Source organism: Pristis pectinata, chromosome 8, assembly GCF_009764475.1.
Source record: "Pristis pectinata isolate sPriPec2 chromosome 8, sPriPec2.1.pri, whole genome shotgun sequence".
NCBI classification, from domain to species: domain Eukaryota; kingdom Metazoa; phylum Chordata; class Chondrichthyes; order Rhinopristiformes; family Pristidae; genus Pristis; species Pristis pectinata.
Genome location: NC_067412.1, coordinates 102,352,005 through 102,364,928, shown reverse-complemented (window position 1 = coordinate 102,364,928; position 12,924 = coordinate 102,352,005). Strand labels below are relative to the sequence as shown.

At 41.0% G+C, this 12,924-nt stretch overlaps 1 protein-coding gene across 7 annotated transcripts in view; it reads left to right on the top strand.

The window, feature by feature from the left end:
- ints6l (integrator complex subunit 6 like) overlaps nucleotides 1–12,924 on the top strand; it is a 115,836-nt gene that overhangs the window by 46,378 nt on the left and 56,534 nt on the right. For 3 of the 7 annotated variants that reach the window (XM_052020931.1, XM_052020930.1, XM_052020932.1), the window contains exons 7-8: nucleotides 549–677; nucleotides 11,991–12,154. In XM_052020931.1, coding sequence (XP_051876891.1) covers nucleotides 549–677; nucleotides 11,991–12,154 — 293 coding nt within the window. Of the gene's footprint in view, nucleotides 1–73; nucleotides 264–548; nucleotides 678–5,206; nucleotides 5,342–5,557; nucleotides 5,831–6,909; nucleotides 7,234–11,990; nucleotides 12,155–12,924 lie in introns of those variants that run through there. The other 4 variants (XM_052020934.1, XM_052020933.1, XM_052020937.1 and 1 more) reach the window with 4 other exon arrangements.

Below are 12,924 nucleotides of genomic sequence, written 5' to 3'. Positions count from 1 at the left end.
GGAGTGCAGATTGCAATTGGCATTTTTCTGTGCTTTCACAGGGCTTGAAGATCCCTACTTGTTGTTTCTACAGGCAAAGAACAAGTGGATCTGCTCCCGAGTGAGGCTGTGAATCAGCAGAGCTGGGGAAGATCATCTGACTTGAAACATGAAAATTTTTGGGGACAATGTCCCAGAGAGTGGTTTCTCATAGGATGGAGAAAATACCCATTTGTATGTGGAGGTTGAACTTCACACAAAGAATGAGGAAGAGGCAATCTACGGTAAATTATCTATCATTACTAAATGTAATTTATGTAGGAGGAAACTGTAAGGAAGATTTAGATAATTAAGTCAGAACATTGCCACTCGTACTTATCCATCATCCTTTTGCACATTGCGTGCATTTTCAGTTTCCAGAGTGTCACTTCTGTACTCTCGAGGAGAAATAGTAGTATTTTAGAGTGCATTTTGTCCAAGGGTTTTACGGATTTGAGCCACAGCAATTATTTCTAGATTTTAATGTACATAGAATACTTATCTTGCATTTCATTTTATTTCTGTTCAAGGTCGGTCCTACTGTGTGCGCACACAGCGAATGTTAAACCAGTGCCTAGAATCCTTGGTACAGAAAGTTCAAAGTGGAGTGGTTATTAATTTTGAAAAAACTGGACCAGACCCAGCACCAATTGGAGAAGGTAAGAATTATAAAATGGTTAAAACACAGAAGGAGACCATTGAACCCATTAAATACATGCTGGCTCGTTGAAGGAAAATCAATTGCTTCATTTCACCATTTTCTCTGCAACCCTGTAAATTATTTCCCTTTTGTGTCTATCCAGTTCTCTGTTGAAAGCCCTGACTGGCTCTGCTAAAGGCAGTCAGTTCCAGATTGTAACCACAGTGAAAGAAAAAGATTTGTTATAGTAACCTTTTGAGTTCCTTCTGACTCTTGTACTCAATGCCCTGACTGATGAAGACAAGTGTGCCAAGTGTCGTCTTCACCACCCTGTCTACCTGTGTCACCACTTCTGAGGAACTATGTACTTGTAGCCCTAGATCTCTCTGTTCTACATTCTCCAGGGTCCTGCCACCTACTCTTAAGTCCTGCCCTGGTTTAATTTACCTAAATGCAACAATTCACACTTGTCCAAGTTAAATTTCATCTGCCGTTCCTTGTCCTGCTTTCCTAATTCATCCAGATCCTGTTGTAATCTTAGACAACCTTCTTCACTATCCACTGTACACCAATTTTGGTGTCATCCACAAACCATACCAACTGCATTCTCATTCAAATTGTTGAATGACAGTGGACCCAACACCAACCCCTGTGGCACAGGAATGGTCACCAGCTTCCAATTTGGGATAAACATTACTACCACCCTCTGTCGTCTTCCACCAAATCAATTTTTTTATCCAGATGGCTAGCTCATACTGGATCTGATGTGGTAGGCTGCTCTGAAAGGTTAGGTCGCATGGAACCCAGGGAGAACTGGGTAATTGGGTACACAAAAGCTTGATGGTAGCAAGCAAGAGGGTGACATTGGAAAGTTGTTTCTTAGACTAGAGGCCCATGACGTTGTGTGCCTTGGGTCGATGCTTGTCGTCGATGTCAATACCATCTAAAATAGATGCTATCATTGACAGTGAAGGTGGTTATCAAAAATTGCAGGAGATCGTGATCAGCTGGGTAGGTGGGCCAAAGAATGGCAAATGGAGCTTAATACAGTTAAGTGTGAGGTGTTAGATTTTAGAAAGTTAAATCAAGGTAGGACTTTTAACAGTAAACCGTAGGGCCTTGGGGAGTGTTGTAGAACAGAGAGACCTTGGAGTTCAAGTACCCTGAAAGTGGAGTCAAAGGTAGACAGGGTTGTGAAGAAGGCTTTTGGAATGCTGGTCTTCTCAGTCCAAGCACTGAGTATAGAAGTTGGGAGGTTATGTTGTAGTTGTATGAGATGCTGGTGGGGCTGCACTTGGAGTAAAGAGGTTTGGTCACCCTGCTATAGGCGAGATGTTATTAAACTGGAAAGAGTGCAGAAAAGATTTACCAGGATGTTGCCAGGACTCAGGATTGAGTTATAGGGAGCAGTTGGACAGGCTAGGACTTTTATTTTCTTGGTGCGTAGGAGACTGAGAGGTGATCTTGTATAAAATCATGTGGTGCATAGATAGGGTGAATGCATTCAGTCTTTTTGCTGGGGTTGAGGAATCAAGAACTAGAGGGCATAGGTTTAAGTTGAGAAAGGAAAGATTTAATAGGAACCTGGAAACTTTTTACACTGAGGATGGTATGTATATGGAATGAGCTGCCAGAGGAACTGGTTGAGGCAGGTACAATAACATTTTTAGAAGACAGATGGACAGGTACATCAATTAGAAAGTTATGGGCCAAACACGGGAAAATGGGACGAGCTTGGATGGGAATCTTGGTTCACATGGGCCAGTTGAGTAGAAGGGTCTGATTCTGTGACTCTGACCAGCCTACCATGTGGGATATTGTTAAAGACCATGTCGACAACGTCTACTGCCCTGCTTATATCAGTCACCTATCTTTGGTATCCAAACTTTCTTGTCAGGTTCTTCTATCATTTCTGGAATTCCCATAAAATCTCTCAACTCCTTGAGTAGAGTTGAATCTGGTGTAGGCGATGGTTGGCCTGATTTAGCAATTAGGGGTGTATGCAAATGGACATCATACTTTAAGAAATAAGGTGTAACATTTATGTACCCCTATTTTTGCTAGTGGCGTATTGTTTATAGATAGCTGCACTTCAGGGACAAGTAAAACATAGAACATAGAAAAACTACAGCACAATTCAGGCCCTTCGGCCCACAAAGCTGTGCCGAACATCCCTACCCTAGAAATTACTAGGCTTACCCATAGCCCTCTATTTTACTCAGCTCCATGTACCTACCTAACAGTCTCTTGAAAGACCCTATCGTATCTGCCTCCACCACCGTTTCCGGAAGCCCATTCCACGCACTCACCACTCTCTGAGTAAAAGACTTACCCCTGACGCCTCCTCTATATCTACTCCCCAGCACTTTAAACCTATGTCCTCTTGTGGCCACCAATTCAGCCCTGGGGAAAAGCCTCTGACTATCTACCCTATCAATACCTCTCATCATCTTATACACCTCTATCAGGTCCCCCCTCATCCTCCATCTCTCTAAGGAGAAAAGGCCGAGTTCCCTCAACCTGCTTTCATAAGGCATGCTCCGCATTCCAGGCAGCATCCTTGTAAATCTCCTCTGCACCCTCTCTATGGCTTCCACATCTTTCCTGTAGTGAGGCGACCTGAACTGAGCACAGTACTCCAAGTGGGGTCTGACCAGGGACCTATATACCTGCAACAATACCTCTCGGCTCCTAAATTCAATTCCCCGATTGATGAAGGACAATACAATATGCCTTCTTAACCACAGAGTCAACCTGCGCAGCCGCTTTGAGCGTCCTGTGGACTTGGACCCCAAGATCCCTCTGATCCTCCACACTGCCAAGAGTCCAACCATTAAGACTATATTCCGCCAACATATTTGACCTACCAAAATGAACTACTTCACACTTATCTGGGTTGAACTGCATCTGCCACTTCTCAGCCCAGCTCTGCATCCTATCTATGTCCCTCTGTAACCTCTGACAGCCCTCCAAACTATCCACAACACCCCCAACCTTTGTGTCATCCGCAAACTTACTAACCCACCAATTCTACTTCCTCATCCAGGTCGTTTATAAAAATCCCAGTACAGATCCCTGAGGTACACCACTGGTCACCAACCTCCACTCAGAATACGACCCTTCAACAATCACTCTTTGCCTTCTGTGTGCCAGCCAGTTCTGGATCCACACTGCAATGTCCCCTTGGATCCCATGTCTCCTCACCTTCTCCATAAGCATCGCATGGGGTACCTTATCAAACACCTTGCTGAAATCCATATACACTACATCTACTGCTCTCCCTTCATTGATGTGCTTAGTCACATCCTCAGAAAATTCAATCAGGCTCGTAAGACAGGACCTGCCCTTGACAAAGCCATGCTGACTATTCCTAATCATATTATACCTCTTCAAATGTTCATAAATCCTGCCTCTCAGGATCTTCTCCATCAGCTTATCAACCACTGAGGTAAAACTCACTGGTCTATAATTCCCTGGGCTATCCCTACTCCCCTTCTTGAATAAGGGAACAACATCCACCATTCTCCAGTCTTCCGGAACCTCTCCCGTCTCCATCGACGACGCAAAGATCATCGTCAGAGGCTCTGCAATCTCCTCCCTCGCTTCCCACAGCAACCTGGGGTACATCTCATCTGGTCCCGGCGACTTATCTAACTTGATGCTTTCCAAAAGTTCCAGCACCATCTCTTTTCTAATATCTACATGCTCAAGCTTTTCAGACCACTGCAAGTCCCCACTACAATCCCTCAGATCTTTTTCTGTGGTGAATAATGACGTAAAGTATTCATTAAGTACCTCCGCTATTTCTTCTGGATCCATACACACTTTCCCACTGCTGCACTTGATAGGCCCTATCCTTTCACATCTCATACTCTCACATACTTGTAGAACGCCTTGGGGTTTTCCTTAATCCTGCCCGCCAAGGCCTTCTCATGTCCCCTTCTGGCTTAAGTTCCTTCCTTTTAACCTTGTACTCCTCCAGATCTCTAACATTACCTAGCTCTCTGTACCTTTTGTATGTTTTTTTTCCTTTTGACTAGATTTATTATAGCCTTCGTACACCACGGTTCCTGTATCCTATCATGACTCCCCTGTCTCATCGGAACATGTCTATGCAGAGCTCCACACAAATACCCCCTGAATATTTGCCACATCTCTTCTGTACTTTTCCCAGAGAACATCTGTTCCCAATTTAATCTTCCAATTTCCTGCCTGAGAGCCTCATAATTCCCTTTACTCCAAGTAAACACCTTTCTAGTGTAGCCTACTTTTGACCTCTAGAGTAGACCAGTTTGCCAGGCCTCCTTTAATCTCCTGATTCCTTCTCTCCACTCTCCCACTCTATTGTGGGTGGAGTGGAATGCTGCACTCCACTTGTACAGTGGCATGCAAAAGTTTGGGCACCCCTGGTCAAAATTTCTGTTACTGTGAATAGTTAAGTGAGTAGAAGATGAACTGATCTCCAAAAGTCATAAAGTTGAAGATGAAACATTCTTTTCAACATTTTAAGCAAGATTGGTGTATTATTTTTGTTTTGTACAATTTTAGAGTGAAAAAAGGAAAGGAGCACCATGCAAAAGTTTGGGCACCCCCAGAGATTTGAAATCCCAGATAACTTTTACCAAGGTCTCAGACCTTCATTAGCTTGTTAGGACTATGGCTTGTTCACAGTCATCGTTAGGAAAGGCCAGGTAATGCAAATTCCAAAGCTTTATAAATACCCTGACTCCTTAAACCTTGTCCCAACAATCAGCAACCATGGGCTCCTCTAAGCAGCTGCCTAGCACTCTGAAAATTAAAATAAATGATGCCCACAAAACAGGAGAAGGCTATAAGAAGATAGAAAAGCGTTTTCAGGTAGCTGTTTCCTCAGTTCATAATATAATTAAGAAATGACAGTTAACAGGAAAGGTGGAGGTCAAGTTGAGGTCTGGAAGACCCAAGAAAACTTTCTGAGAGAACTGCTCGTAGGATTGCTAGAAAGGCAAATCAAAACCCCTGTTTGACTGCAAAAGACCTTCAGGAAGATTTAGCAGACTCTGGAGTGGGGGTGCACTGTTCTACTGTGTAGAGACACCTGCACAAATATGACGTTCATGGAAGAATCATCAGAAGAAAACTTCTCCTGTGTCCTCACCACAAAATTCAGCGTAAGAAGTTTGCAAAGGAACATCTAAACAAGCCTGATGCATTTTGGAAACAAGTCCTGTGGACTGATGAAGTTAAAATAGAATTTTTTGGCTGCAATGAGCAAAGGTATGTTTGGAGAAAAAAGGGTGCAGAATTTCATGAAAAGAACACCTCTCCAACTGTTAAGCATGGGGATGGATCGATCATGCTTTAGGGTTGTGTTGCAGCCAGTGGCACGGGGAACATTTCACTGGTAGAGGGAAAAATGAATTCAATTAAATACCAGCAAATTCTGGAAGTAAAAATCACATCCTCTGTAAAACAAAAAACTGAAGATGAAAAGAAGATGGCTTCTACAACAGGATAACGATCCTAAACACACCTTGTTATGGACTCAGTGAATGTCCCTTTAAGATAGAGTGTGTGTGTGTGTGTGTGTGGCGTGCTTACGTCAATAGAAGATAAAGGACGTAATGACGTGGTTGAAGAAAGTAGAAGGAGAGAGAGAGAGAGAGAGAAGGGAGAGAGACACCAGCCTGCTAGTGTTCTCTATCGATGGATGAGAAACAATAACTGTGTCTGTCACTGAAATCCATGTATGGAAATTGGAAGTAATCCGGTGGAGTTCACTTTGTTGCTGACCTGTAGAAGGAAACAGGTATTTGTGTGTGGACGACCACGATTCGGATGCTTTTCGGGGTGAGGAAGTCACTACCGAGTAAACACTGGAGTGTCGTTTGGGTTCCATCGTGGAACATTTGGATTTCGTATTTACTCTCTCTCTCTGTTTTTCTACATCTACGTCTTATCTTCAGACAACGGTGGTTGTTGAAGAAGCCCTTACTCATGTTTCACCTTATGGCTAGCGGAACTGAACTTTAAGAACCATTCCTGAACGTGGAGTTTGGGACTTTGTCACACACACACGAAGAGTTTAGTTTTTGGGGTTAACGTTCAAGGTTTAACATTTTTGAATTCTAACACACTAACATTTTTACTTTTATTTTACGTATTATCATAAGTAGTGATTAATAAAATAGTTTTTAACACTGAATCATGCTGTGTGTTTCTTTTGTTGCTGGTTCGTGACAACCTCAAAATCCACAATGGTCTCCCTCAAGAGGCACAAGCTGAAGGTTTTGCCATGGCCCTCACAGTCCCCTGACCTGAACATAATCGAAAATCTGTGGATAGACCTCAAAAGAGCAGTGCATTGCAAGACGGCCCAAGAATCTCACAGAACAAGAAGCCTTTTACAAGGAAGAATGGGCGAAAATCCCACAAATAAGAATTGAAAGACTCTTAGCTGGATATAGGATGCGCTTACAAGCTGTGACACTTGCCAAAGGGGGTATTACTAAGTATTGACCATGCAGGGTGCCCAAACTTTTGCTTCTAGCCCTTTTCCCTTTTTTGTTATTTTGAAACTGTAAAAGATGGAAATAAAAAAGTAATCTTGCTTAAAATATTAAAGAGATGTGTCTTCTTTACAATATTTTTATTAAATCCATGAAAAAAATAGAGTACATGTATCAAAAAAGAAAGTAAAAATACCACTGAATACATTGTATTAAGTCGTACTTAGGATTACAATATTCTAAATCAATAATCACATATAGTAGTTAGTTAATAAAGGAAAGAAAAAATTGAAATATTTTATTACAAAAAAAAATCTACCCCCACTACCAAAACCCGAAGCTGTTAGATAGACGAAACAGCAGGGAAAAACCTTAAAAAACGTAACAGTGTCAGCCAATATCTGCATTTTAGTCCCCAAATCAGAGATTTTGAAAATAATTCAAAAAGGGTCCCCACAGGGTTTGGAAGTCTAGGTTAGATTCAAAAGCTGAACAGCGAATCTTCCCTAGATTCAAGTATGACATAACATCCCGTAACCATTGAACATGCGTAGGTGGAGTAGCTTCCTTCCATTTAAGCAATACTGCTCTCCTGGCTATAAGAGAAATAAAAGCCAGAATATGTAAATCAGAAGCCTTCAAAGTTATATCTGATTAAACTAACAGATAATTTAGTAGTTAAACATGCCTTGAGGATTTGGTTACAATTTAGAAAATATTTTGGTTTATTGAGTTTTTCTTTGCCCAGTCCCATTTTCTCTAATTGCTTTTTTTAAACCTTCTATGACTGATGTAGTTTTTAAAGAGTGGGACAAATTAGGTATTACTTGTTTTCAAGATCTGTTTGTTGGAGGAAATCTTTCTTCGTTTGAACAATTGTCTACCAAGTATAATTTACCAAAAACTCATTTTTTTAGAAATTTACAAATTAGAGATTTTCTTCAATCTCAATTACATTCTTTTCCTTTGTGTTCCGATCAGAATTTATTAGATGTAATTTTTAAGTTGGGACCCTTTCAGGATGGCTCAATATCTAATATTTATGACAGATTATTAGGAATGAGTAAGGTGCCACTAGATAAAATTAAAAATGCTTGGGAACAAGATTTGCAGATGTCAATTTCCGAGGAAACTTGGAATGAAATTTTCAAGTTGGTTAATACTTCATCATTATGTGCTCGTCACTCTCTCCTTCAATTTAAAGTGGTCCATAGAACTCATTTGTCTAAAGATAAACTATCCCGTTTTTATTCTGATATATCTCCTTACTGTGATAAATGCAATAATGGAGTGGCTTCCTTAATTCACATCTTTTGGACTTGTCAGAGTCTTAAAAAATATTGGACAGAGATCTTTCATACTTTTTCTTTACTTTTTAAAATAAATTTTAAACCTAATCCTTTGACTGCACTATTTGGGATTGTTGGAGAAAAAGATATAACTTTAAAGAAATGTGTCATCTTTAACTTTATGCCTTTTGGAAGTCAGGTCATCCTTTACTCGCTTAGCTATTCACAGTAACAGAAATTTTGACCAGGGGTGCCCAAACTTTTGCGTGCCACTGTATTCCTGCTTGTTCACACATGGTTTGAAAGCCTTTACAGATGAAGGAAGACCCTCGGTCTGCATGTAAACAGGCGGGAGTGCCAGCATGTGGGAATATCAAGTTCTGGAGTGCCGTGACGGTAGTGGTCTCACTACAGGAAGTGGTGGGGACTAACCACGTATATCCCATACAAAGATCAACTATCTCAAGAGTACGTATGTGGGTTGGCTTGGGATACCAGAAATGGGCCTATATAATCAATTTGCCACACCTGCATTGGTACATTTGGTTTTATTTGTCTTTTAGGAGGTGGTCTTGTGACTGCTGCTTTATTATAGGCCAGACATTCTTTACAATTTGCAACAAATTACTTGCAATCAATCAACATACAAGGCCTCCAGTATAACATGGCTAATTTTGCATGAGTGACTTGTCTGCTACTGTGATTGTGTCCAACTCCTTGGTGGGCTTCTCAAATCAGTTCTTCCCACTTATTAGCAGGAGGTATTTGCTGCTTATCCTTTTTAGGGTGGCATACCCAAACCTTGCATTCACCATCAGTCTCGTATTTGTACTGTGTTGGAAATCCTTTGGGATTGGGTTTAGTAGTATCTAGGAGTATCCTTAAAACATCATCCTGGTTATTTTTTTATTTGTTGCTTAGTTACTACCAGAACCCTGGCCTCCCTTACCGTAGTAAGGTCCACCCCGATGGCTTGTTTTGCTTGTTCATTGGCTAACTAATTACCATAGCTGTGTAAGTGGCCTACAGTATGTCCCAGGATGCGTAACACCTGTACTAATGGCTGAGTCGATAATAATTCATAAATAGTCTTTCATGTGGACAAGTGTGCAAGTTGTTTTCCTCTCATTGTTTTGCCGCTATCATGTTTAATTTGAAAAGAGCATCAAAGCTATTATTCCTTATTTTTGTTATACTATTAACACATTCATAATATCAAACAGCATTTGCCTGCGCAGTTACTGGAACCAGGATGTCAGCCATTTATAATACTAGGTGGTATGCCGTAGCACTTGTCGAGCATGGCCTGAATTGGACAACTGCTTATCAATACTGATGATAATGATGTATACTTTTAATAAATGTGCCCCACGTTGGGCACCAACTGTGATACTGAGTGTACCTGTTCTAGAGCCCTAAATTTAAGCCAAGACCTTAAGTCTTATAGTTATCTATCAGTACCCTCGCTTTCGGGACATTATACTATATCAATGTATCATGTAACGACTAATTTACTTAACTACTTTAGTCTCTTTTCTGAAGAGATTTAGCTGTCAATAATCGCTATTTTGAGTGGTAAGTCCCACCTCCCAAACAAGGAGGAGATGCTTTCGGCTAACAATGTAGATTAAACAATTCATTTTAAGTGGAGCACATTTATTTTCAGTAATTCTAACAGAGATTATAATTCTGCAAAGGACTTCCAAACACAAGTACAATTCTTACAAACTAAAAAGACATATCAATAGGTTGCAGACTAACGTTGCCCGTCACAAAAGAGGCTCTGGGAAGAGATGCTTCTTGGGTCGAAGCTGAGGAGTGGACCCTATGTCTTCATCTCGAACTCTTCCTCAGCCTTACTGCCTTCTAATATTTGTATCTCTTTCTTTGCCAGTCATCTAGTGATGACTTAGTCTGCATGTGATGTTTTCTGCATTGCATTGATCAGGTCAGATGGCTGGAGCCTTAGTTTAACATAGACAATGTTGTTTCTTCTGATTAGGTTAGTTTCAATTAAGTCAACAATGGGCTTCTTGAGCCTGGACAGTATTATTTCTCAAGAGAATGGCTAAATAGTACTAGTCAAAAATGAACAATAAACATCTTGAACCTTAGACATTTTCTTCTGCTGTGCTTAAAAAGCCGAGCTTAACAAAAAGCCTCCTAACCCTGGATAGTGAATATCCATCACAGTTCCAGGCACGTACCACTCTCCATGTAAACAAACTTGCCCAACACATCTCTTTTAAACTTTTCCCCTCTTAATTACTTGTCCTCTAGTACTTAATATTCCTACCCTGGGAAAAAGATTCCGATTGTCTACCCTATCTATGCCTCTCATAATTTTATAAACTTCTGCCAGGTCTCCCCTCAGCCTCTCTCAGTTCAGAGAATACAACCCAAGTTTATCCAAACTCTCCTTATAGTTAATACTCTCTAATCAAGGCAACATACTGATAAACCTCTTCTGTACGTCTCCAAAGCTTCCACATCTTTCCTGTAATGCAGTAACTAGAACTGCACACAATACTCCAGATGTGGCCTAACCAAAGTTTTATACAGCAGCAACATGACTTACCGACTTTTGTACTCTGCTCCCTACCGATAAAGGCAAACTTGTTGTTCACCTTCTTTACCACCCTATTTACTTTCCTGGCCATTTTCAGGGACCTTTGTACTTGAACCCTAAGATCCCTCTGTACATTAATGCCGTTAAGTGTCTTGCCATCAACTTCATACTTTCCCCTTACATTTGACTCCCAAAGTGCAACACTTCACACTTGCCTGATTGAACTCCATCTGCCATTTCTCAGCCTTATTTGTAACTGATATGCTACTGTATCCTTTGACAATCTTCTTCACTGTCTGCAACTTGACCAATCTTTGTGTCATCTGCAAACTTACTAACCCACCCATCTACATTTTCATCCACATCGTTATGTATATCACAGATTGGTACCTCTTGTCCCAGCACTGAGAACACCGTTGGTCATAATCCTCCAGCCAGAGTAACACTCTTTCACCACCACCTTCCATCTTCTATGGTTAAGCAAATTCTGAACCCAAACTACCAAGTTACCGTGGATCCCATTCATCTAAATTTGCTAAAATATACCTGGTCAGGCCTGGGACCTGTCCACCTTTATGCACTTGAAGACTGCCAGCACCACCTTTTTTGCAATGTGAAATTTCCCCCAATACTGGCAGTCCACAGTTCTAGCACATCTCTGTAATTTCCCTCTCACTAATGGCTTGTAGAATGACTCCAATGATGCCTTATTCTTGCAACTATACTCCAATCATGTGGATTCTTTCTTTCATCTAACATGTCCTCTCTCCAGCACTGTAATATCTTCCTTAATCAGCACAGCCACATTTTGTGCTTCACCATCTTTTCTGACTATTTACATCTACTTACATCTATTTACATCAATACCAATACCTAATAAACCAATACCAATCTACTAATATTGTGCCAGATCTCTATTGTTTTGAGCCCCTCAGCCAGTCAACATCCAGTGGACAGTTCCTATTCATTTTGCTCTTTATTTTTAGATGGTGTGGTTGAACCACCTCGAACAACTTCTTTATTTACTCCTCAAGCTTGGCATAGCTGTCACAAGTTAATATATGTGAGACCTAACCCTAAGACCGGCGTACCTGTTGGACACTGGCCAATTCCTGAATCCTTTTGGCCGGATCAAAATTCCCCCACGCTGGTGAGTATCAGTGACAAAGAAAGTGATTATTTTTAAGAGGTTCTTTGCTGCTTTCACTAATGCTTTCCATTCAAATTAATGACTTGAATCAGTAGTTGGCACCGATGAGGTCATAGAGCAATTTAGCACAGATACAGGCCCTTCAGCCCAACCAGTCCATGCCAACCACAGTGCCCACCCAGTTAGTCCCAATTTCCTGCATTCGGCCCATATCCCTCCAAGCCCCGCCCCTCCATGTACCTATCCAAGTGCTTCTTAAGTGATGCTATTATACCTGCCTTAACCACTTCCTCTGGCAGCTTGTTCCATGTACTCACCACCCTCTGTATGAAAAAGTTGACCCTCGGGTCCCCTTTAAATCTTTCACCCCTCATCCTAAATCTATGCCCCTTAGTTTTGGACTCCCTAACCCTGGGGAAAAGATTGTTACCATCCACCTTATGTTTATCTCTCATAATTTTAAACATTGCTATAAGGTCTCTCCCAATAAATACTGCATAAAAGAAAAATACATTTTGAGTAAAAGCTATATGTTGTAACTCAAGTTGATTAAAGAATCCAAGAAAAGAAGAATTAAAGAAAACAATCAAATAATCAGAATAATGTGAATTTCCAGATGCACAGGGTTGGCATTTAGAAAGATGTTTGAAAGGGTGATGAGCGGAACTGCAGCTTGAAATCTTTGATCCAGCAGCTCCCATGGTCTGGCCTCTATAGTACAGATCTGTTCTAATTAACTAATTCCCAGTAAGATGCAAATAAGATCTAAA